Source organism: Spinacia oleracea, chromosome 6 (assembly GCF_020520425.1).
Source record: "Spinacia oleracea cultivar Varoflay chromosome 6, BTI_SOV_V1, whole genome shotgun sequence".
Lineage (NCBI taxonomy): Eukaryota > Viridiplantae > Streptophyta > Magnoliopsida > Caryophyllales > Amaranthaceae > Spinacia > Spinacia oleracea.
The window spans coordinates 140,641,413-140,662,142 of record NC_079492.1 but is presented as its reverse complement, the minus strand read 5'-3'; the positions used below and the strand labels follow the sequence as shown (position 1 = coordinate 140,662,142).

General features: G+C 35.1%; 2 protein-coding genes across 2 annotated transcripts; both read left to right on the top strand.

Moving 5' to 3' along the window:
• Positions 1-4,255: 4,255 nt before the first annotated feature.
• LOC110788315 (putative glucuronosyltransferase PGSIP8) lies at positions 4,256-8,440 on the top strand. The gene is made up of 5 exons (XM_021992941.2): positions 4,256-4,888; positions 5,956-6,208; positions 6,359-6,560; positions 6,826-6,973; positions 7,502-8,440. The coding sequence occupies exons 1-5, from the start codon at positions 4,614-4,616 to the stop codon at positions 8,043-8,045; spliced, it is 1,422 nt and encodes a 473-aa protein (XP_021848633.1). The 5' UTR covers positions 4,256-4,613; the 3' UTR covers positions 8,046-8,440.
• Positions 8,441-9,702: 1,262 nt separating this feature from the next.
• Positions 9,703-19,736, top strand: LOC110788314 (asparagine--tRNA ligase, chloroplastic/mitochondrial). The gene is made up of 15 exons (XM_021992940.2): positions 9,703-10,169; positions 10,274-10,342; positions 10,689-10,799; positions 11,630-11,734; positions 12,215-12,352; positions 14,681-14,761; positions 15,377-15,454; positions 15,564-15,632; positions 15,714-15,788; positions 15,893-15,976; positions 16,335-16,421; positions 17,595-17,690; positions 17,774-17,848; positions 18,628-18,754; positions 19,292-19,736. Exons 1-15 carry the CDS (start codon positions 9,798-9,800, stop codon positions 19,405-19,407), a joined length of 1,683 nt encoding a protein of 560 aa, XP_021848632.1. The 5' UTR covers positions 9,703-9,797; the 3' UTR covers positions 19,408-19,736.
• Positions 19,737-20,730: the final 994 nt, after the last annotated feature.

The following is a 20,730-nucleotide window of genomic DNA, read 5'->3' as shown; positions in this document are numbered from 1 at the left end:
TCAACACTAGAAACTCATCCAACGAGTTATGGTTTCAAAATCATTGTAAACAAAACAAGAAAAAGAAACATTTTGTTAAGATAATTCAATCATAATTTTATATTTCGTATATAATGATTTGTTATCTATGTAATTATTGGGCACCGCCTCGACCCAAAAATTAGTTTTAATATTAACACTAAGATCGATGATTTGATGTGATTATTGTTTTGTTGATTTGAATACCCAGGTTTGTACGAGGTTGCTGACTACTAAATCAATTTCGGTCAATCGCCATATTGGGTCTTGATTGGACCTAATCGTTGGTCGCCAATGCATCGGTTCGGGCTAATAAATATGCGTCCAAAATACATTTGGCCTGTTTGGTAATTGGCGGTTGGTTGTTGGCTAGTGCTTATTTTACATGGCTTGTTTGACTGGCTATTTGTGTTGGCGGTTTGACTGTAGATTTTTTAAAAATGTGTTTGGTAAAGTTGACAATTGGGACTAGTTGTTTTATACAAAATGTAATTACCAAAATAAAAAAAGGTAACAACCAATGTAAAAAGCTACTCTTACTAGCTTTTGAGTTTTGACGAAAAACCGGCTTTTTAGCCAAGAAAAAAGTCATTTACCAAACGTGTATTATTGGTTGTTTGATCACATAAAAACCCAAAAGGCAAAAGCTAATGAAAAAGCCAGTAAAAAATCGATTACTAACATTTTAAAGAAAAAATGTCATACTTTTCGAGCCATTTTTAAAGCAGATAAAATTTTGGAAGATAAAAAACAGTTTTTGCCTGCCACGAGCAAAAACGTAAAATAAAATCGGACTTATCCGCACACGGAAATTGGGTCCTCCCAATAAGGAAAATTTGCCAAATACAACCTAATAAAGTTCTCTATTTGTCAATTACAACCTCAAATTTCTATTTTTGCCAATTACAACCTTAAACTTATACATCTATTTTAAATTACAACCCGAAATTATTTTCCGAAAAAAATCACCGGAAGATGATGTCATAATGTTATTAAAAAAAATAGTTACATATTTTCTATAAAAAAAATTAATCGATAAATAAGAATTAAAACAAAAAAATTAATCAAAAAAATAATTTTTTTTTACAGATATTATGTACTTCATAATTTTTTTAATAATGTTATGACATAATTTTCCGGTGATTTTTGCCGGAAAATAATTTTGGGTTGTAATTTAAAATAGATGTACAAGTTTAAGGTTGTAATTGGCAAAATTAGAAAGTTAAGGTTGTAATTGGCAAATAAAGAACTTTGTTAGGTTGTATTTGACAAATTTGCCTCCCAATAATTATTATGCTCAACCGAAATAATTTTCGGGCCGGGCGTCCTATGACCCACATAGTCTGGATGGTGCCGGCAATCGCATATCTCATTCTATCCTTCTCTATTTTCCCCTTACAAAAAACAAACAAAAAAATGAGTGGATAGCAACGGCAAAGAAGAAGAAGAAGTGTGGACGTTTTGGTGACAATCTTGCTAAAGAAAACATTAACTTCACCTTCACCTTCACAACAGCAAACACCAAACATAAATACAGTGGCCATGTTAACTGGCCATTTGGCATAATCTTCAAATTTTGTTTGCTCTGGGCCAGTTAGGACTCTGGGGAGGTTTTACCTATTACAAACTCATTATTATAAAAGGAAAAAACAAATTAAAATATCTTCTGAAAAAAAAAAAATCCAAAAAAAATACCAGAATTCCTTTATCCATTTATCAATCTACACGTAGTTGAGGCAGAGGGGTGAACAACAAACATTGGGAGTACAATGGGAGTACACTTGGTGGTTGTAGCGGCGTTCCATCTGTCAAAGACGGCGGGCGCAGGTGCGGGTACCGCCACCGCCAACTTTATAACTCCTCGAATCGCGGCTAACTTGATCTGGCCATTTCTAATCAAGCTCTGTTTAAGCCTCAAAGTTTCACCTCAAGATTTAGTTTCTTCGTCCAGATTCTTTCTTTTTCAAATTGCTCAAATATTTGCCCGAAATAACAACAGCAACAATAATAGTACCAGCAACAACAGCAGTCGACTGGATCGGGCAATTCGATTGGTGCGGGAGAGAGTCGTGCTTGCTAGAGATTCTCCGGCGTCGTTACCAAATGATGATGAACAAAGCCTTCATATACTATCAATGCTTGCTCTTTGATTAATTTTGTTTGCCAGCTATATTATTGGATAGTATAATCGTATTTGACTCTAGATGCAAGAGTGAAGCAGTGTTGTAAATTCCCAACTCTTTTTCTGGTAGTATTATTTGATTTGTTTTTATTGTAATTTAGATTTTTAGGAAGATGAACAATTTACTACTGGTTGAGGAGAGCAACTTATTGTAGAAATCTTTGTTAATTCTATATTTCTACTACGTGTGTCGGAACATCTGCTTTTTTTTTTCTTTGTGTGCTGCATTTTCCTTTCCCAGTCTACCACTTCACCGGCAGGGGTCCTTTTGTTGATCATATAAAGTAGAATTTTATAGTAGAGGTTGTCTGATTGATCATAGTAGAAATTCTTAAGAATTGTGATTTCCCATATTTTTATCAATCAATCACACAAGTCCTCCACAATATTCCACTTCCTAAAAAGTTATACTTTCCATAATTTTCATTTCTAACCATACATCACCCGGTAATACACTACGGAGTACTAACTACTGAGTAACTAATTTTAATGTTAACTCCTCAAAATCTCATGCTTATATATTCTCCGTAATTGCAATAATGTCACAAATGTTGGAAGTTTCTGAAAACTTTTATTCATGTCTAAATAGTACTCCGTGTCTCCGTAAATACTTGTAAATAGTGGAGTACTTCTCATTAGCTAGAAGACAAGTTGTATGTAACATTTAGCATTGATGAGATGATATAAGGTTACTTTTGTTCACTAAATTTTAAATGCATTCACCTTCATTCAATTTTAGACAAGTTTCATTGCAACAACTTATCAAATTAGGAGCATTTATTATACACATTTTGAATCATGGGTCAATATCTATTTGGGCCCAACAATAAAGGCCCAAGGCTCAACAAGTTCTCCAGCCCATAAAGTTGCAAGTTAACAATGCTAAACACCAATCATACAAGAACAAGGAAGATGTGGTTCGACATGGACTTTAGGCTTTTTCACCGGTAAAAAATAATGGGAGCCCCTCAAAATTCGCTAATTCAAATGTTCGGATAAATGGGTTTTTTAGACCTACTCATGAGCTGGATCGGTACAAGCTTTAGCCAAAAATATGGCACGATTAATGCCAAAGTACCGGGTAAAAAACGTTTGCGTCCAAAACCTACTATTTTGGGCCAAAAGATTTTAGGGTCGCATTTTGAACCAAAGTTGAAGTTTTGGGCTGCCCAAACCCCAAACTAGACCGAGCCCAACAAACGGGTCCATAAACTATAAATATACTCAAATTCGGTCATTTTACGGGCCAGACTGAGTATAATAAACTAGTCCCTGCTTATTGTTCTTTTTAATTTGGCAGTTATCTAAACAACCCTTGAAGTCCTTAAGGAGTTAAGGTAATGTTGAATTGTTCACATCTTTTCCAGGTTAGATATAGTCAAATTGATGTTACCCCAAGTTGGGCATGGCAACTTGAACAGAGATCCATTCCAGGTTGGGCTTCCAGGAAGTTAATATCTTAAATTTCCACTGTCCACGTGTTTGTGCAAAGGGTCAGAATAGTCGTCCAAACTCGAAAGGAACGACTTTGACCAACTAGTAGACCTACTACCATTTAGCTTGTCCATATGGGCTTCATACTTTTTTTTTTCTCTCTCTTAAAAGAATTCCCTTTTTTTTTAATATACAAATTATGCATTATTTATAATTTAGAAATACATGTCAAAATCATACGTCAATTAATGTAAATTATTTTTAAATAAAATAAATTTTTTCATTTTGAACTTATGCATATAAGTAGCTCTTATGGCTGCATATATCATGTTTTTTTTTTTTATTTCCTATGATGATAATCTGTACATACACATATTAATTCCGGACGAAAAAAATCTAATTAGTGTACATCCAAACAAAGAGCCGTTGATGAAGTCAAACGCAAATCCAACTGGAAAACTAAAAAGAGGAACCAGAAAATTCACAATTGGCGTACTACGATTAAATAACATTTTAGACTTTATAGTATACAAATCAACGCATCATCATCCCTAATAATTCACTATAACCATTATAATGGTATAATATATATAATTAATAATATGAATTGTTTATGGAGTAGAAGTAATATGGGGTATAACGAGTCAGCGTTGATCAAGTTGTTCTAATCTTAATCTTTAATGTGGGGGAACTTTTTCGAAACTCCTTCCTCCCTAATTTTCTCTCTGAGTAGTATATATATTCATTCCTTTTCCTGTCGACTGATTTGAGTATTGTGTATATAAATAAAAATAAAAATAAAAAAAATAAAAACAAAATGTCAACATAATAATAGAAGCTAAACCAATAAGCAATAACCATACATACCAAACACAGCTATCTAGTACCTCAGTACCTGCTGCACTTAATTTCTTCATCATTATAAACATTAGTTTTATTATTATATTGAATCGGAAGAAAATCAATTAAACAGTAAACGATGCTTTTGTCGCGGGCGGCGGAGATTGGGGTGGTGGTGGTGGTGATGGTCGTAATGATATTATTTCCCACCGCTTCCGCGGCCGTGGAAGAAAAGGCGCAACAGCAGTACTACAAGAACGCGTATGCAACGATGATGTACATGGGAACACCTAGAGACTATGAGTTCTATATTGCAACCCGTGTGATGATGAGATCTCTAATTCGACTTCATGTTCAAGCTGATCTTGTTGTTATTGCGTCCATTGACGTTCCTCTTCATTGGGTCCGATCAATGTAAGCTCTTACTCAATTTATTTTTATCAATTCATTTTAATTTCTTCTACTTTTATTGTTTTTCATGAACTAAATATTTTCTGGGTTTCGACTTTGAGGGTTGATCAGTTATTATTAATGGAAAAGAGTTACAAAAGGAAGAGAGATAGATGGAATTTGATCCTAAATTTTAGTTATGTTGACCGCTATTATGTTCTTGAAACTTCACCAATACCATAAATAAATAAGACAAATAAATACGTACTTGAACCTTGAAAGTCCAAAGTTTTGTTGTTACATTTCACTAGTCCTTTTCTTTTTTTGGGGCCATTAGCCCACATGTAGAGCAAATATAGAAACTCCGAGAAATGAAGATATTTTTATTACACATGTACTATATTTTGTTAACGGTATTTGATAATCCGTACCGTTTGATCATATTAACTTTCGTCAGTATTCTCTCTATCTCTTTTAGATTGCTCCGGTGAATTTTTACTTTTTTTTAAGGCTTGGGCAAAGGTGGCCGATGTGGGAATATATTTTGAGTGGAAAAAGTTACTAAAATTGAGATGAGACAAACTCAAAAGAATATCTATTGTTAGTATGTGGGGGTAATTCAAAAGTGCATAGACTGTAGTGGTCAAAGGTGATGTCGGAGAACATAAAAACAAAGTAAAAGCACTCAGATTGACAAAAAATTAAGGTTGCATTCTCTTCACTTTGGCAAAGAAAAGTTTTAAGTCTAAATTTGGTTATTTGGTCTTATTTGAACTTATTTTGTCTGAACTAAAAATATTTTTTATGAACTTATTTTATCTAAGTTAAGTCAAAATAAGTCGAACAGACCAGACCCTGAGTTCAGATAAGTTGCAATAATGTTCTATCAGGTCAAAAAGTTTCCATCATGTCCTAAAACTCTAAAAGTTCCAATCAATTACTATTGTCATGCAATATAAGGTCCAATAAATTCTAGCCGGTTTCAATAAGTTCAGTTTTCATCCGGTGAAGAGAACGTCCTTGATGTTTGTCATTGAGTCACTGGAGAGCGAAAGAGCTAACAAGTTATGTTATGTAATTATTGTTGGCAGGGAAGAAGATGGACTAAAGGTAGTAAGAGTAGAGAATGTATATAACCCTTACAAGGCTAACAACTCTAACGATAGATTCAAATTAACGATGAACAAGCTCTACGCGTGGAACTTGGTGAACTATGAAAGGGTAATCATGCTTGATGCAGACAATCTTTTCCTTCAAAATACCGATGAATTGTTTCAATGTGGTCAGTTTTGTGCATCCTTCATCAACCCCTGCATCTTCCACACCGGCCTCTTCGTCTTACAGGTATGTAACATCGGGAAATGATCTTGGCACTACCACTATTTTTATGCTCTCGATCTACTCACACGTGACAGCCAAATTTAAACTTAAGATGTGCCAACATCAAGTTTCGTGGTATGATTTTAAAATGGTTGGTGGTTACTTGCAATGCAGCCATCAGAAAAAGTTTTCAAAGACATGCTTCATCAACTTGACATTAAAAGGCCAAACTCAGATGGGGCAGATCAAGGATTTCTGGGTAGCTATTTCTCAAACTTGCTTGATATGCCTATGTTTCATCCACCACCCAATGCCACCAAACTCGACGGCCATTATAGGCTTCCTTTGGGATATCAAATGGATGCTTCTTATTATTGTAAGTATTAAGGCTGCGTTCTATTCACCTGATTTTCACTTATTTTTTCTGAATTTATTTTTTCTGAACTTATCTAAACATATTTGAACTTATCTAAACTTATCAAAACTTATTTAAACTTATCTGAACTTATTTTTTCCTTTTCCTGAAATAAGTGGAAATAAGGTGAACAGAACAGGGCCCAATATTATCAATTTAATGTATTTGCCCTTGTTATAAGTTTACTAAGGAGTACATTATCTCATATAATTTACGTGTGTGCCAGACTTGAAACTTCGTTGGAATGTACCTTGTGGACCAAACAGTGTGATAACTTTCCCTGGAGCAGTTTGGATGAAGCCATGGTATTGGTGGTCATGGCCTGTTCTTCCTCTTGGTTTTTCATGGCACGAACAACGTCGCAACACCCTAGGGTAAGTTGTTTTGAAATTTCGTATCATCTTTATTTTATTGAAATTTGTCAATTATTACCTACTCCGTAATACAGAGTATAGTTTAGGCCATTTTATCAATTTACATGGGACTTTTTTTTGGGTCAATTACACTACCTCGAACGTTCCTATGATTACTATAGCTACCTACGTCAACATTTCGGTCAAATTGACCGGAATATGACGTCGTAATCATGTGCATTAGCGTTAATTTGCTCCAAATTCACCGATTTAAGAAAATTATCGATGATTTAGGTTACAAATCAACAATTTTGTTTCCTTTTGCTTTTGTGTGTATAAATTTTAAATATTTCAAATCAACTTAAATAATTTTATGACATCATATTCCAACCAATTTGGCCGGAATGATGACTTGGGTAGAATAACAATCCTAAAGAGACATTCTATGTAGTACTAATTGACAATTTATTTTAGTGATATTGCAGAGTAAAATTATATGTATAGTGATTAGTGACAACATAAGTTAAAAGCTCAACTTTTTGTATGTAGGTATGGGGCAGAGATGCCTATGGCGATACTGGAGGCAATTCTTTACTTGGGAATCATAGTTATTACACGTTTAGCTCGACCAAACTTCTCAAAGCTCTGCTATCGTCGTTTTGACAAGAGTGTGACAGCATACCACGCGGGTCTAAAATTTCTAGCCATGGCATCAATTGTCGCGGCCTATGTTGTACCCTTCATTATAATCCCTCACACCATTCACCCAATAGTAGGGTGGAGTCTTTATTTGTTAGGCTCCTTTTCTCTTTGCTCGATTGCAATCAACGCGTTTCTCTTGCCAATGCTAGCCGTGGTGACACCGTGTATCGGCATATTTGGGACTCTATTAGTCATGGCATACCCTTGGTACAAGGATGGGGTTGTGAGGGCACTTTTCGTGTTTGCTTATGCCTTTTGTGCTTCTCCTCTTTTGTGGGTTTCTTTCACTAAAGTTCATGCAACTCTTCAAGTCTCTTTGGAAAGAGAAGCATTCTTGCCTAGTAGATTGAATGAGTCTCCGTCGCCTCCCGGGTTTAACAAGCTTTACTGATTGAATGGATCGATATGACACGAAACCAACCAACCCGTCATTTGGGTTAGTTCTCATCAAAGGACATATATTTCTAGATTTTCATTCACATATGAAAATACTTGGGGAAATATACGAAGGAGATTTTGGGTTAGAAACTTTGTCTACCGTCAATCATGCTTGCGTTACATAATACATTGTTGATTGTACGAGTGAAATGAAAAGGCAAAGGTGGGTGAATTCTTTTATAAATTGAATTAGCTAGAGATAGAACGAAAGGAAATTTTGTGTGTATGGAGAAACAAAAGGAAGTTGTATGTTTATATATACTGTACAAAATACCATCTTATATCATCAACTTGATGCATATCTATTGTTAATAGTGATCATAATTGATGCTTCACACTTGATTAAAATGCATATTTTGTAAAAGTTCTTTTTCATACGTATGTTGTAGCAATAAGGTAAGGGGTGAAAATTCTACCCCCTTCAAGAAAATCCATGCTCTCTTTACAATGGTTTCAATGCTTTTGTTACGCTCTGGAGGTATACTCTTGATTCTTTAAGGTTAAACTAATTTAAAGTTACCGGTTAGTTATGGGTGAACTCATAGGGCTCGTTTGTTTAGAGGTGGATAGTGAGTGAGAATAAGGATTAGTTATCCTAAGTTTTCCCTATCCCATGTTTGTTAAGATGGAATTGATGTTTTTGTAAGGATAAGGATAGGGATAAAAGAGACCCTTATCCCTCCAATTTTGTACCTGATGGGGGCAGGTACAAAGATGGGATTTCTCATTAAAAGGTAAAATTACATTTCCACCCTTAAAAAAGCTGATTTTGTTTCTATTAATAAACATTAAAAGGGTAATATGGTAAGCTTGTTGTTTTATCCCTAATATATACCCACCATCATGCCAAACAAAGGATAATGATAAAATTAATGAATTCCCATGATAAATTCCCTATCCTCATCCCAATTTATATCCTTATCCCTATCCCTTTCTCATACCAAACGAGCCCATAAATCTTGTTTAAAAATTTAAAGTTACTTTTGAGAAAAAAAAACATAAGGGGATTGATATGAAGCAAGGTTATATGAACCAAGGGGATTGAAAAAGAAATTTACTAGGGTGATGTTTGGTTGCACTAGGGAAGTTATATTTCCCTTGTATTTGTAATTTTCTTGTGTTTTAATTTCTTAGGAATTGTGAGTTCTTGTTTGATTGAGTATAGGAAGTTAGAATTTCCATGTGAAGTTCTATTTACCTAGTGGGGACTAGGTAAGCAACTTCCCCCATTTTGAGAAAGTTTCACTTCCTATGCTATTCACTTGCTAGGAAATGAGATTACCCATGCATTAGAATGTCAACCAAACTAGCCCTAGGACTATTGCCTTTTCAGAGTGTAACGAACTAGCCCATAAACGATACTTTTAGTGTTTTTTAAGCCGTACACATATAAAATTCGATTGCGAGTTAATTACATCACTCAAATAGTCAAATCTAATTAAATGGTTCGTCTCTCATGTTATTGTGTTCGGCTTATAACATGTTTGGTGCCGTATCAGTATGTGACCAATTTCATGCGGCTCACTGGCTAAGGTCCATAGCCAACTCCATGAGTGACCATTGACCAACACGAGGTTAATTTAGTTTTCAAGTATTTCATTTGTTTTTTTTGACAAGTTACGCAAATAGGATTGCTACAAAAACCAGAGAGCGAGCATAAGGCCGCAGTAGCTCTCAATCTCTCTATCATCAAAGAGAGAGAGCTATGGCCGTTGCCTTCTCTCCCGCCTTGTCTCTCCGCCTAAGACCTCAAACTGCCTTTCGTTTCTTCGCGTCCCTCCTCCCCACCACCAAAACTGTATCTTCCCATCCTCGCTTCCGCTTCTCCCCCGCGCAGCATTTCTCTTCTCTGCCTCGTCGGAGATGCTTATGCACTCTCATCTCTGCCGCCGGAGAGGATATTAAGCCGCCGGAAAATGTCGACGCCGGTGGTAAAGTAGGGCCATTTCGTAAGCGGTTGAAAATTGCTGATATTAAAGGCGGTCCTGATGAGGGTTTGGACCGATTAGGCCATAGTTTGGTTGTTAGAGGCTGGGTTCGGACCATTCGGATGCAGAGTAGCGTCACTTTTATCGAGGTATTTCCTATATTTGTAAGGGTTTAGGGTTTTGGGTTTAAGGAAGATATTGGTTACAGTTTCTGGGTTTGTAATTGTTTTAATTTATTAATTGTTTTGTGCAGTTGAATGATGGGTCTTGTCTCTCAAATATGCAATGTGTGGTGAGCTCGGATGCTGAAGGTTATGATCAGGTACATTAGAAATTGATTTTCACATTACAGAATAATTTAACTTAGAACAGGAATTGAGAATATAATGAATCATACAATGCATCTCACTTTATGGTTGGGAATTTCCATGGTTGGGCATTTAACTCAAATATTCAGCAGTGTGTTGAATTCTCGGAATATTGATATAGTTGGGGACTTAGTGTATTCAAATTGGGGCGCCTGTGAGGTAATATAGTGGAGTTCTGGCCTTTTGTCTTTGTTCCTCCACTAAGAGCTTGTTTTTCAATGTGGCAACAACAACATCAGTAGACAACCAAAAAATTCTTCTTTATGTGTGACTAACACTCACTATTTAACTCATTTTCAGGTGGAAGCTGGCTGCATTTCCACAGGAGCATCAATCGTGGTTCATGGCATCATAGTTGGAAGCCCTGGATCAAAACAGAAAGTTGAGTTGAAAGCTGACAAGATTGTGATGGTAATCCTCTATTGTTTTTTATTTTAGTTTGACTATGCACAATGTTAGGGACAACCGGACAAGTTCATGAAATGTTGCACTCCATTTTCTCAAGAAGACAACTATGGAGTGGTTTCTTTATTTTTGAGGGAACTGATTTTAGAGCAATCTTTGCAACATAGTTTCTTTTTCTTTCTTGCTTTCAGCCTTTTATTTTTACTCTTAGGCGTCTTCCTCTCTAATTTACATCCAAGAAGATTGTTGCGTAGAAGTATTCAAAGATTGTTATTGAGAACGAGTGGAAGAAATAGTTTTTGTTCCCCAAAGAGTACACACATCTATAGTAGTCGGAATTGTATATCACTTGGCTCCTATCTCCTACATGCTCTACAGAGACAAGTTTACCATAAAAGAAAAAAAGTGTTCCTCTTCTCTTAGAAATCTTTCTAGAAAGCGCCTTTTTGACATGTTAAAGAATGGGGTCCTCTTTTACTATTCATCCTCCAAGTCTTTCTGCGAAGGCAGATTGCATTTCCTAGAAGTGTACTTTTCCATGTTTTAGTCAATGTGTCCCATCTTTGTGACACTCTTACACATTATGGTCATGGTAGCAAATTTGAAGTACGGGATTATCATTTCTGAAGTAAACTAGGTCATATTTGGATATGCTCTTTGAATATCATGAAAATTATGTCAACTTGCAGTATAAACATTTAAAAGTGTTCTTTATTAATTTCTTTTTCTCGATTCTCTTTTATTTTAAGTGAACTAAGTGTAAATTGGTGCTTAAACACATGTCGACTTTTCCTTTAAATATTTTTTTCTTCTGATCTCTCTCTTTTCCGGTTCAGGTTGGTGAAAGCGATTCTTCATTTCCCATACAAAAGAAAAGGGTCAGCAGAGAGTTTTTGAGAACTAAAGCTCATCTTCGCCCTAGAACCAATACTTTTGGAGCGGTATGATCTCATCTTAGTGTTTTTATAAGTAGACTCATAAAGTCCATCTTTCAGCTAACGATATGACGTCTGACTTCAAGAATATAGTACATTGTCTTAATTTTTCTAGAAAAGGAACATCTTTTTCTTAGATGAACTTTGTTGGTGTAGTCACTTAACTTCCAATTGTAAATATCTTATAGGATTAGAAATGTCGAGGTCTCTAATCTCTAAGTTGATGGTTTTAGCATGTGTGTTATTCCTACCGTGGTGATATTTTGTTGTTTATCCTTGATCATTGTGTGTTTTATGTCTCTCTGATTCATTAGAATCATTATATATTTTTTATTATCTTGCTTTTATGTAAAATATCAGTAGCTTATTCAGATATGTGGTTCTCTCTTCGCCTGGAGTAATAGTCTCTTTGTATATTTGCATGTGATAAAGAAGCACCACGTTAAGTGTCTCAGTTAGGTTTGTTGTCATTGGAAGCTGATTTAGGTTGCAAGGGTGAGGAATGCTTTAGCCTACGCTACACATAAATTCTTTCAAGAAAATGGGTTCGTTTGGGTCTCAAGTCCCATTATCACTGCTTCAGATTGTGAAGGTGCTGGTGAACAATTTTGTGTGACTACTTTGGTAAGTGCTTGGCTCAGAGTTACTTTTGCACTTTATATTTAAAGAGCTTGAGGTATTGAGTAATCTTGAGGCATCTGCTCTGAATGGTTTGTTTCAACTGTTGTGTCTTTCATCATATGTTACGAGTTTGTTGCATGTGGACTAAGGTGCTTTGTCTCACTCGTACCACTTCTCAATAAGGTTGTGTTTGGTTGGAAGGAAAATCCTTTTCCATGAAAAGAGTTTCCCACTTTATGATTTATATGTGTTTGGTTTGTGAACGGATGAAGGTAATTTCATGGGTTCACTGTTGCTTTTACCAAAGGAGGATTTTTTTTTACCATCCCTTAGGTTCCTCCTCTCATCACCTTCATCCTTTCTCTTCCATCTCCCTTACTTCATTTTCTCTATAATTGTTCTAATAATGAACTTACCAGAGAAAATTTGATGTGAATCAAAGCTCCTTCTTATAAATATCTTTATTTGATGGAAATCCAAAGCTGTATTAGTTAAATAATTGCAATCTTGGTTCATTAATTAATTATTAGGGCCTTTTTTATATACCAGTCACATTTCAACAATTATAGTTGACGTTTATGAAATAAAATTAGATTGTCAAGCTTTTCCCTGGGGAAAACTGTAGTTAAAGTTCAAACTAGTTAATTAGGGTTTTAGGGACATTGCTTCAAAGATCAAACTTAGAATTCCTTGCCTTCATAGACTATCAGTCGATTTTCCACCATTTAAATAAAACCTTCCATACATCATCCTTATCAAAAACGATGTTCGTAAGCTGATATCCATTGGAATACACTTTCTATGTAAAATAAAATTCTGTTCAAAATAGTTTCTTCCATACGTAACCACAACTTAAAATTGATTTCTCCTTCAAGCAGTGATACTAAAAGGATTTCCATGTTTTCCAATTGTACTGTTTTGCAGTAAAGTGTGGCGTGGTATTTGCTTATGGAGAGAACTATATCGGTTTTCATGGCATAATATATGGAGCGAACTTTTCTTCCTTGTAAAACTACATTATAGGATGATTGATAGACATTCAGGATTGTCAACTTGTGGTAGAAATTACTAATATAGTCAATGTTTTAAAATTGATATTTGAAGTATGTAGACCTTTTTCATTCTTGAGGACTTGAGCAAGTTCTAAGGTAAGCTGTGAACCAAGTGTCCAAGCTTATAGATTTTACTATAATATTTTGCCTATTTAATACTTCGTACTCACGCAACTTTATTTAATTCGCAACCACATTCATATAATTTCACAAACAGATAAACATATTTCTCCTAGTGTCCTAAAGAAGTAATTAAATAAACCTAATAGAACAACAACCAAAGCTCTTAATTTTTTTTATATCCAACCACAAAAGTGTGTTACAAAAACTTAACAATATGTTTTAGTCCTTTGACTTGTGTTATGAATTTACATAACGTGACAGGAAATCAAAGGAAGAAGAAAAATAATTGATTGATAATCATGGAAAACACAACAATTGACTGATAGATACAAGCTTTCGAGTGGCTTGTTTCACTCCCAAAATGCTAAACAAACTAAAATAACAACTAAATAATTTTGGATTCCTTTCTTTTTGCATACTCCCGATTTTAGGGGACTACTTTACTCAAGCTATCCTTAACCAACTAACTATACAATAACTAAACTACCATTCCTATTAAGCTAGTTCATTATAACATGTGCTTTTATCGTATGAGATGTTGATGAATAACAAGCTTTGACTGGCATGACATATGAAGTATGGAGGAGGTTGGTGGACTTGTGGTATGTATGGAGCTCTAGTATTTTTTGGTGAACATGTTCATACCAGAAGAGGGTATAGGGCCATAGGCTGAGAATATGGTAAATCTGAAGGATATCTGACAGAGCAGTGACTCAGAGGTCATTAGTTCTAGGAAAATTGGGGATGAGTGACGTGCATGTTATTACTTGTGTCCTCTAAACTTTATATTTTTTCCATGGAGATTAGGATTTTTGTTCAAGGAAGAGCTTAAGTATGCAGAAGAAGTTAAGAATTGCTTGTAAACTTGAGTGCTGCACCGTGAAATCAGATTGATAGAAGTTTTTTTAATCACATTATCTCTTGCCCTTGGTCCCCACTTTTGGTTATTTTTTTATTTCCCTTAATGTGCAAGTTAGATGTAGCTACTAGAAAGAACCGATGAAGTATTTAGCGTCAACTCTGTTTTGGGAAAGTGTGAATACAATGAAGTGAAAAATGGAAATTGTCATCCAAATAAGGCTGTTATGACATTACGATTGAATTTAGCAGTTTTCTGGTTCATTCTAATTTCTAAAATATCCTTGTTGATCAACAGATTCCCACCTCTCAAGAAGCTTTGGATTCTTCTGCAGGTACAATCCCAACAACAGACGAGGGCTTGATTGACTGGTCGCAGGTGAGTCCAGTTGCTTTCAAATGGTATAAAAAATTCACCTGATGTTCCGGACAAAAAGACTGAATCTTGAGACATTTATATGCTTTGACATTCTGAGGTCTCAACTGTCAAGATTGATAAGCCATCAAGCTCATTAAATATCGGTTAAGGATCAATTTGTGATCATAATTGCGACTTGATGTGCATCTAGATGGAACATTGCTGTTATTTATTTGTTGCATGTGTGCTCGGTGTTACCAACTGTAATTCGTGGTGCACTTTAATTTGTAGAACGGCTACACAGAACGCAGTTCGCTACCTAATTATGTTAATTGGCCCAAAAGTGTTCCACCGCACCACATCTTCCTATACTCATGTTCCAATACACAATACCCGGCGGGAGCCAAAGTATTAGGTATCATTGTGTGTGCTTGTGTAAACTATAAAGGCTAGTGGGTAGGTTAATGCCTTGATAAATAGTGACAGTATCATTCCAATGCTTGGAAAACATAACCAATATTGGTGGTTCTTTCAGAATTCCTGTTTCAGTTCCCTATCAATTTCTGATAACGTAGCATGTCTAAAGTTGTGAACTTGAGGACTTTTATCTAATAACTTGATTTTATCCTCTGTCAGGATTTCTTTGGGAAGCCAGCATTCTTGACTGTCTCAGGCCAACTTAATGCTGAAACATATGCTACTGCTCTTTCTGATGTAACCTTGTCTTCTTTTGACTACCTTCTCGGTTTGATGCTGTATCTTCATTCTAATTATCTGTACATTCCATTTTGATATGTTGTCAATGTTGGTGTCTTTCTGCCAGGTATATACATTTGGCCCAACTTTTCGAGCTGAAAATTCAAATACTTCTAGACATTTAGCTGAATTTTGGGTATACCACTGAACAAATTTACCTTTTGCAGCCATCGTGCTCACATTTTTGCCTCTGATGTTTGTTTCATTGGTTTTTTAGATGATTGAACCAGAACTTGCATTTGCTGATCTCAATGATGACATGGCTTGCGCTACTGCTTACCTCCAGTATGTAGTATGTTATCTCACACTTCTATTATTATGTTTGATAGTATCTCGTTTGCATAATATTGCAGCATTGCGCAGCTGAATCTGTTGTTTCTTTCTTCATTTTTGTAGGTGAGGTACATTCTTGAAAATTGCAAGGAAGATATGGAATTTTTCAACACGTGGATTGAGAAGGGCATCATCAATCGACTGAATGTATGGTTTCTTCTTGACACAATAAATATGCGCTTTTTTTCTATTCCAACTTTTCTTTCCACTTAACAACCTTTGTTAATTCCATTTTATATGTCACTTAAAATACCAATGCATACCTTTCATTTTCAAATTACAAATGCAATGTTACTTGCCAGTTTTCAACACAAATGCAATTATTTTGGTCTCTTTTTAATTACTTAATCGTGTGCATGGCCTTAAAAGTTTATAGACATGCATCTAAAAACGGAGTATCATTTTTAACCTTCTAGATGTAATTCTTGAGTTTCTTAAAAGTTTATTGGCTTGATTGATGCATATTCCTTGCTTGAGAGTTTATAATTCTTTGTCTGATCTGCAGGATGTGGCTGTGAAAGATTTTGTGCAGCTGACTTATACTGATGCAGTTAATAGTCTTCTAAAAGCTAATAAGAAATTTGAATTCCCGGTATGCTTTTCTACCTTTTCTTTTTAACAAATATCAAAGTGTGTTAAAAGTGTAGTATTACCTACCTTTAGATTTTTTTTCTCAAGTAAAAATATCTCGAGTGTCTTTTTATGGTTTTTTTGCCCCCTCTTTCCCCAATAAAACCTTCCAGCTTTATCCTTTATTTGAGTTGTTGCATTTAATTAATGGCTATTCTTAAAGAAGAGAGGGAGGGGGATTAGTGAACTTTGATATGGACTGCTGTGACCATTGCGCATTTCCATTACAGCCTTAAATAATGTACGATATTTGAAAAGAGAGGGAGTAGTAGATAGGTCAATGAAAACCTGCTTCGGGATGTGTTTTACCTTTTAGTCCGTATGGTATATCTTCTCCCTTTTCTTGGGGTAGAGGGGGAGGGAGGCGCTAGAGAGCTCAAGAAAATAAACATCCACACTTTTTTTCTTTCTGCAATTCTTGGTTATTTGGTGTCTCAGATTTTCAGGAGCCAGCTTTTTTACAGATATCTTGCTGCTATTCCATCCGATTTCCTGCTTTTTCTCTTTGACCTGTCCTACATCCTTTATCCATTTACTTTCTATTATTGTGATATTTGTACGTTAATATGTTATCACACCTTTCACTTAAGACTACCTTTTTAAACATCATCCTCTTTTCTGAGTTTGGATGAGATAATTTGGAAGAAACAGGGGGGTTGGGGTGGAGAGTGAGGAGGCTATTTCTCCCTAGTGGGATATAGGATAGAGAAAGGAATTAGAGGGATGCATGTTGCAGTCTCTTTTAAATAAGTCAAATCTTTCACAGTTGGAAAGATTTGGAAAGAAAATAGAAGCAAATTCCCTCCTTTCCTTCCTCTCCCTGTCCCTCCATAACTTCTAACCAAACATACCGTTACACATTTATGATCATTCTGAAGTCTGGACTCTCTTGTGTGAATCTTTTAAAATGTGTTCAAGTTGCATCTCACGTTATCAGTATTAGGTGCATGTTGATTCAATAGGTTTAGTTGAGTATTGATCACTCTGGCCTCTCTTGTATGATTCGAGTTAAAATGTGTTCAAGATGCTTCACACTTCAGGAGTTGAAGGTTTGATATTTTAGTTGTTCTGTTGTTGCTGTTGCTTCTCACTTTATCAGCATTAATGTTTGTATACTTCTATGTTGATTCAACAGGTGAAGTGGGGTTTTGATCTGCAGAGTGAGCATGAGAGATATATCACTGAAGAGGTCTTCAGTGGTTGTCCTGTAATCATTAGAGACTATCCCAAGGCATGTTGTTGTTGGTTAGTGCTGCTTTATAATAGTTGATAACTTTTGTGTAGCTATAAACAATTTGAAAACACATTTTTCAGGAAATTAAGGCATTCTATATGAGGCAAAATGACGACGGGAAGACCGTAGCTGCAATGGATTTGTTGGTTCCGAGGGTATGCTACTGATGTATCATTTCTAATGATACATGAACTTCTTCACCATCTATATCTATTCTTTGAGACCAAAAACCCCTTGGGAACACCTGTCCTTTATCTTACCTCAGTCTTTTCTTTTAAATAAATAAAAATAATGTAAATACTCTTATCTCATTGTGACCAATGCGTCACGCTTATTCCTGCTTAATATCTCATTAAATTTCTGAAATTGTAATTATTGAACCTTTTATGTTTTGGTTGCAATCTAAACTTACTAATTCGGGGTATGTAGAGAAGTAATAGACTAATAGGTCTCTCATATCCATATTCCTCTCTAAGATTGACTTGGTTCCATTTAAACAAACTTACTCTTTTTTCCTCCTTCCACAAATTAAGTTTTGTATCAAATTCTTGAATTTGACCAACCTTGATCCCTCATTCCTGTAAGTGATAAATGTGTGCTATAAAAACACTCAAATTAAATTATAATGCTTTGGTTAATTGGAGGCTGGAGATAATTATTTTTCTTTTTTTTTTGGCATGATTACACACTTGCACTATTGTTTTAATATTATTTCTCACTTCTTTCCCACTATCTTCTATCGCGTCTACTTTGTTTTACTTCGCATTAACAATAGACAAGACATCCCCAACTTGTCCCCTAAAAATCTGAGCGTATTCTACTTTTCGGCTTTACAAATTATTAAAATTTCATGAAAAACCTTAGTTATGACCTTTCTTCATGTACTATGTAGATGATTGTTTTCCTTTGACTTATTATTGCCTGTTTATATCAGGTTGGTGAGCTTATTGGTGGCAGCCAAAGAGAAGAACGCCTGGAAATCCTTGAAGCTCGTTTAGATGAATTAAAGCTTAGCAAGGAAAGCTATTGGTGGTACCTTGACTTACGTCGTTATGGATCAGGTTAGATTATTTCCATCTATCGCTGTCTTGCTGTAAGGATTTTCAAATTGTTGGAATAGTTCTCATTATCTTCAGGCAGCTCATTTCTTCTGCGTCGTTTCTTGTTATGTAGTGTCCATTATCATGTGGACATTTAGTCAAACAGTAGAACCTTTTTCTTTTTCTTTGTTTTTGTTTTCTTTTTTCTCGCCATATGATTCTTAGGGTCTCCGAAGAACAAAAGTAAGCATATTGAAAGCTCCGATATCTCAACGAGTTACATATTTAACCTTTCACATGGGATTAAAAAGCCAATCTAGCTCCTTCTGGATCTTCAATCCCGCTCTCTGTGTCCCAACATTTTCGCCACCTTAACTAATTTTTTTGTAAAGTAATGTTAGGGTGACAAGGTGTTAAGAATCAGGTGGAGTGGAACATAATATCCTTTTTGGAACCAATCTTTAATGTTGAGTTTTCTTGATTAAAAGCTACTACTTGCTTCTGTAAATCATATCCTTTTTGGAACCAATCTTTAATGCCTGGTTTTGTGTTTGGCAGTTCCTCATGCTGGTTTTGGACTGGGTTTTGAGAGGCTGGTTCAATTCGCAACTGGAATGGATAACATCAGAGATGCAATGCCGTTCCCTCGGACACCAGGCTCAGCTGAATTTTGACATTCAACTAGCGAACCCCATCTTTCCGTTTCAAATGTCCAATATTTTTTATTTTTTTCTTTTTTTCATTTTTTCCGAGGCCAAAATGTTGCCTAGGCACTCTAGATTTGAGATGGTGTAACAATGCAGTTTGGAGTCGGGGGACGCCACAATGTTTTCCTCAACAGTCAATACACATGAAATAGGTTATGTACAAGAGTACAATACTCTTTAGGACCTGTTTGCTTCATACGAAGTATACGTTGTTGATAGTAAAACCGTGTATATGGTTAAAATAAGAAGGTTGTGAATGCCTATCTTGCATAATTTATGAAGTTCTAACTTTTTCATGTACGGAGTACAATTTTAGGAAATTCTCATCAACAGTTAAACACTAGTGTAAGTATGGACTTTTGCCAACAGTATACTTTTATTATGTTGTTGTACACTTTGACCTTCTTTGCTACCGTGACATTGATGTTAAACAATCGTAAATTTCTCTCTCAAATCTCTTTTTGCTCATCTTACCTCTCCAAACAACAAACATTATCTACAAAATTCCTTTCTTTTCCTCTTCCCAAATTAGTATTTTTTTTGTGGGTGAACGCGCGGATGATGCAGGGTCGTGCACGTAGATCTACGTGTATCTGCGCCAAAACGCAAAAACACTAAAACAAAACGTAAAAACAACGAAAAAGAACGTAATAAACTAAACAGAAAGAATATACTCCGTAATAGAGTAAACGAAAATAACATTAACCAAAACCTGATAATAACATTAATGTTTAAAAAACCAAAGAAAAGGTGTAAAAATGAAAAGAACATATTCTCTCTCCTGATAAACTATAAAAATAACAACTATTTTTCGAAAAGAACATCATGTGAAAAATGTAACAGAAAAAAAAGAAATCAAGTATCGATAATATTATAAAAAATTAAAAAAGGGTAAAAAAAGTTAAAAGGAACATAAAATAATAATAATAATAATAATAATAATAATAATAATAATAATAATAAAGAATACTCCCTCTGTTCTCGAATATTAGTCATTTTTTGAAGCTTGACACTATTCACAATTGAAGAGAATCAATTGAAGAGAACCTTCTAATTTCTTTCCAATACGTACTTCAAAACATATTCTTGTGAGATCTTATTTTGTTCGTCTTAACGTGTAGTTTAACAATATCAACTTTTTATATGTTTTTTAACATACGTATTTGGAGATATTTACGTTTAAATATTGAGTTGAAACGAGTTGAAAAGTCAAAACATGACTAATATTTAAGAATGGAGGGAGTAACTTTTTTATAAAACACAAAGAACAAAATCAAAATCAAAAGAAAA

What these genes read in the sequence shown, in the direction of transcription:
- LOC110788315 (XM_021992941.2), top strand. Translation starts at nt 4,614, where the DNA reads ATGCTTTTGTCGCGGGCGGCGGAGATTGGGGTGGTGGTGGTGGTGATG. An exon ending in CTTCATTGGGTCCGATCAAT is followed by an intron (nt 4,889 to 5,955) that starts GTAAGCTCTTAC and finishes TATTGTTGGCAG; the next exon opens with GGAAGAAGATGGACTAAAGG. An exon ending in CAACGTCGCAACACCCTAGG is followed by an intron (nt 6,974 to 7,501) that starts GTAAGTTGTTTT and finishes TTTTGTATGTAG; the next exon opens with GTATGGGGCAGAGATGCCTA.
- LOC110788314 (XM_021992940.2), top strand. Translation starts at nt 9,798, where the DNA reads ATGGCCGTTGCCTTCTCTCCCGCCTTGTCTCTCCGCCTAAGACCTCAA. An exon ending in GAACCAATACTTTTGGAGCG is followed by an intron (nt 11,735 to 12,214) that starts GTATGATCTCAT and finishes AAGCTGATTTAG; the next exon opens with GTTGCAAGGGTGAGGAATGC. An exon ending in ATGCTACTGCTCTTTCTGAT is followed by an intron (nt 15,455 to 15,563) that starts GTAACCTTGTCT and finishes TCTTTCTGCCAG; the next exon opens with GTATATACATTTGGCCCAAC.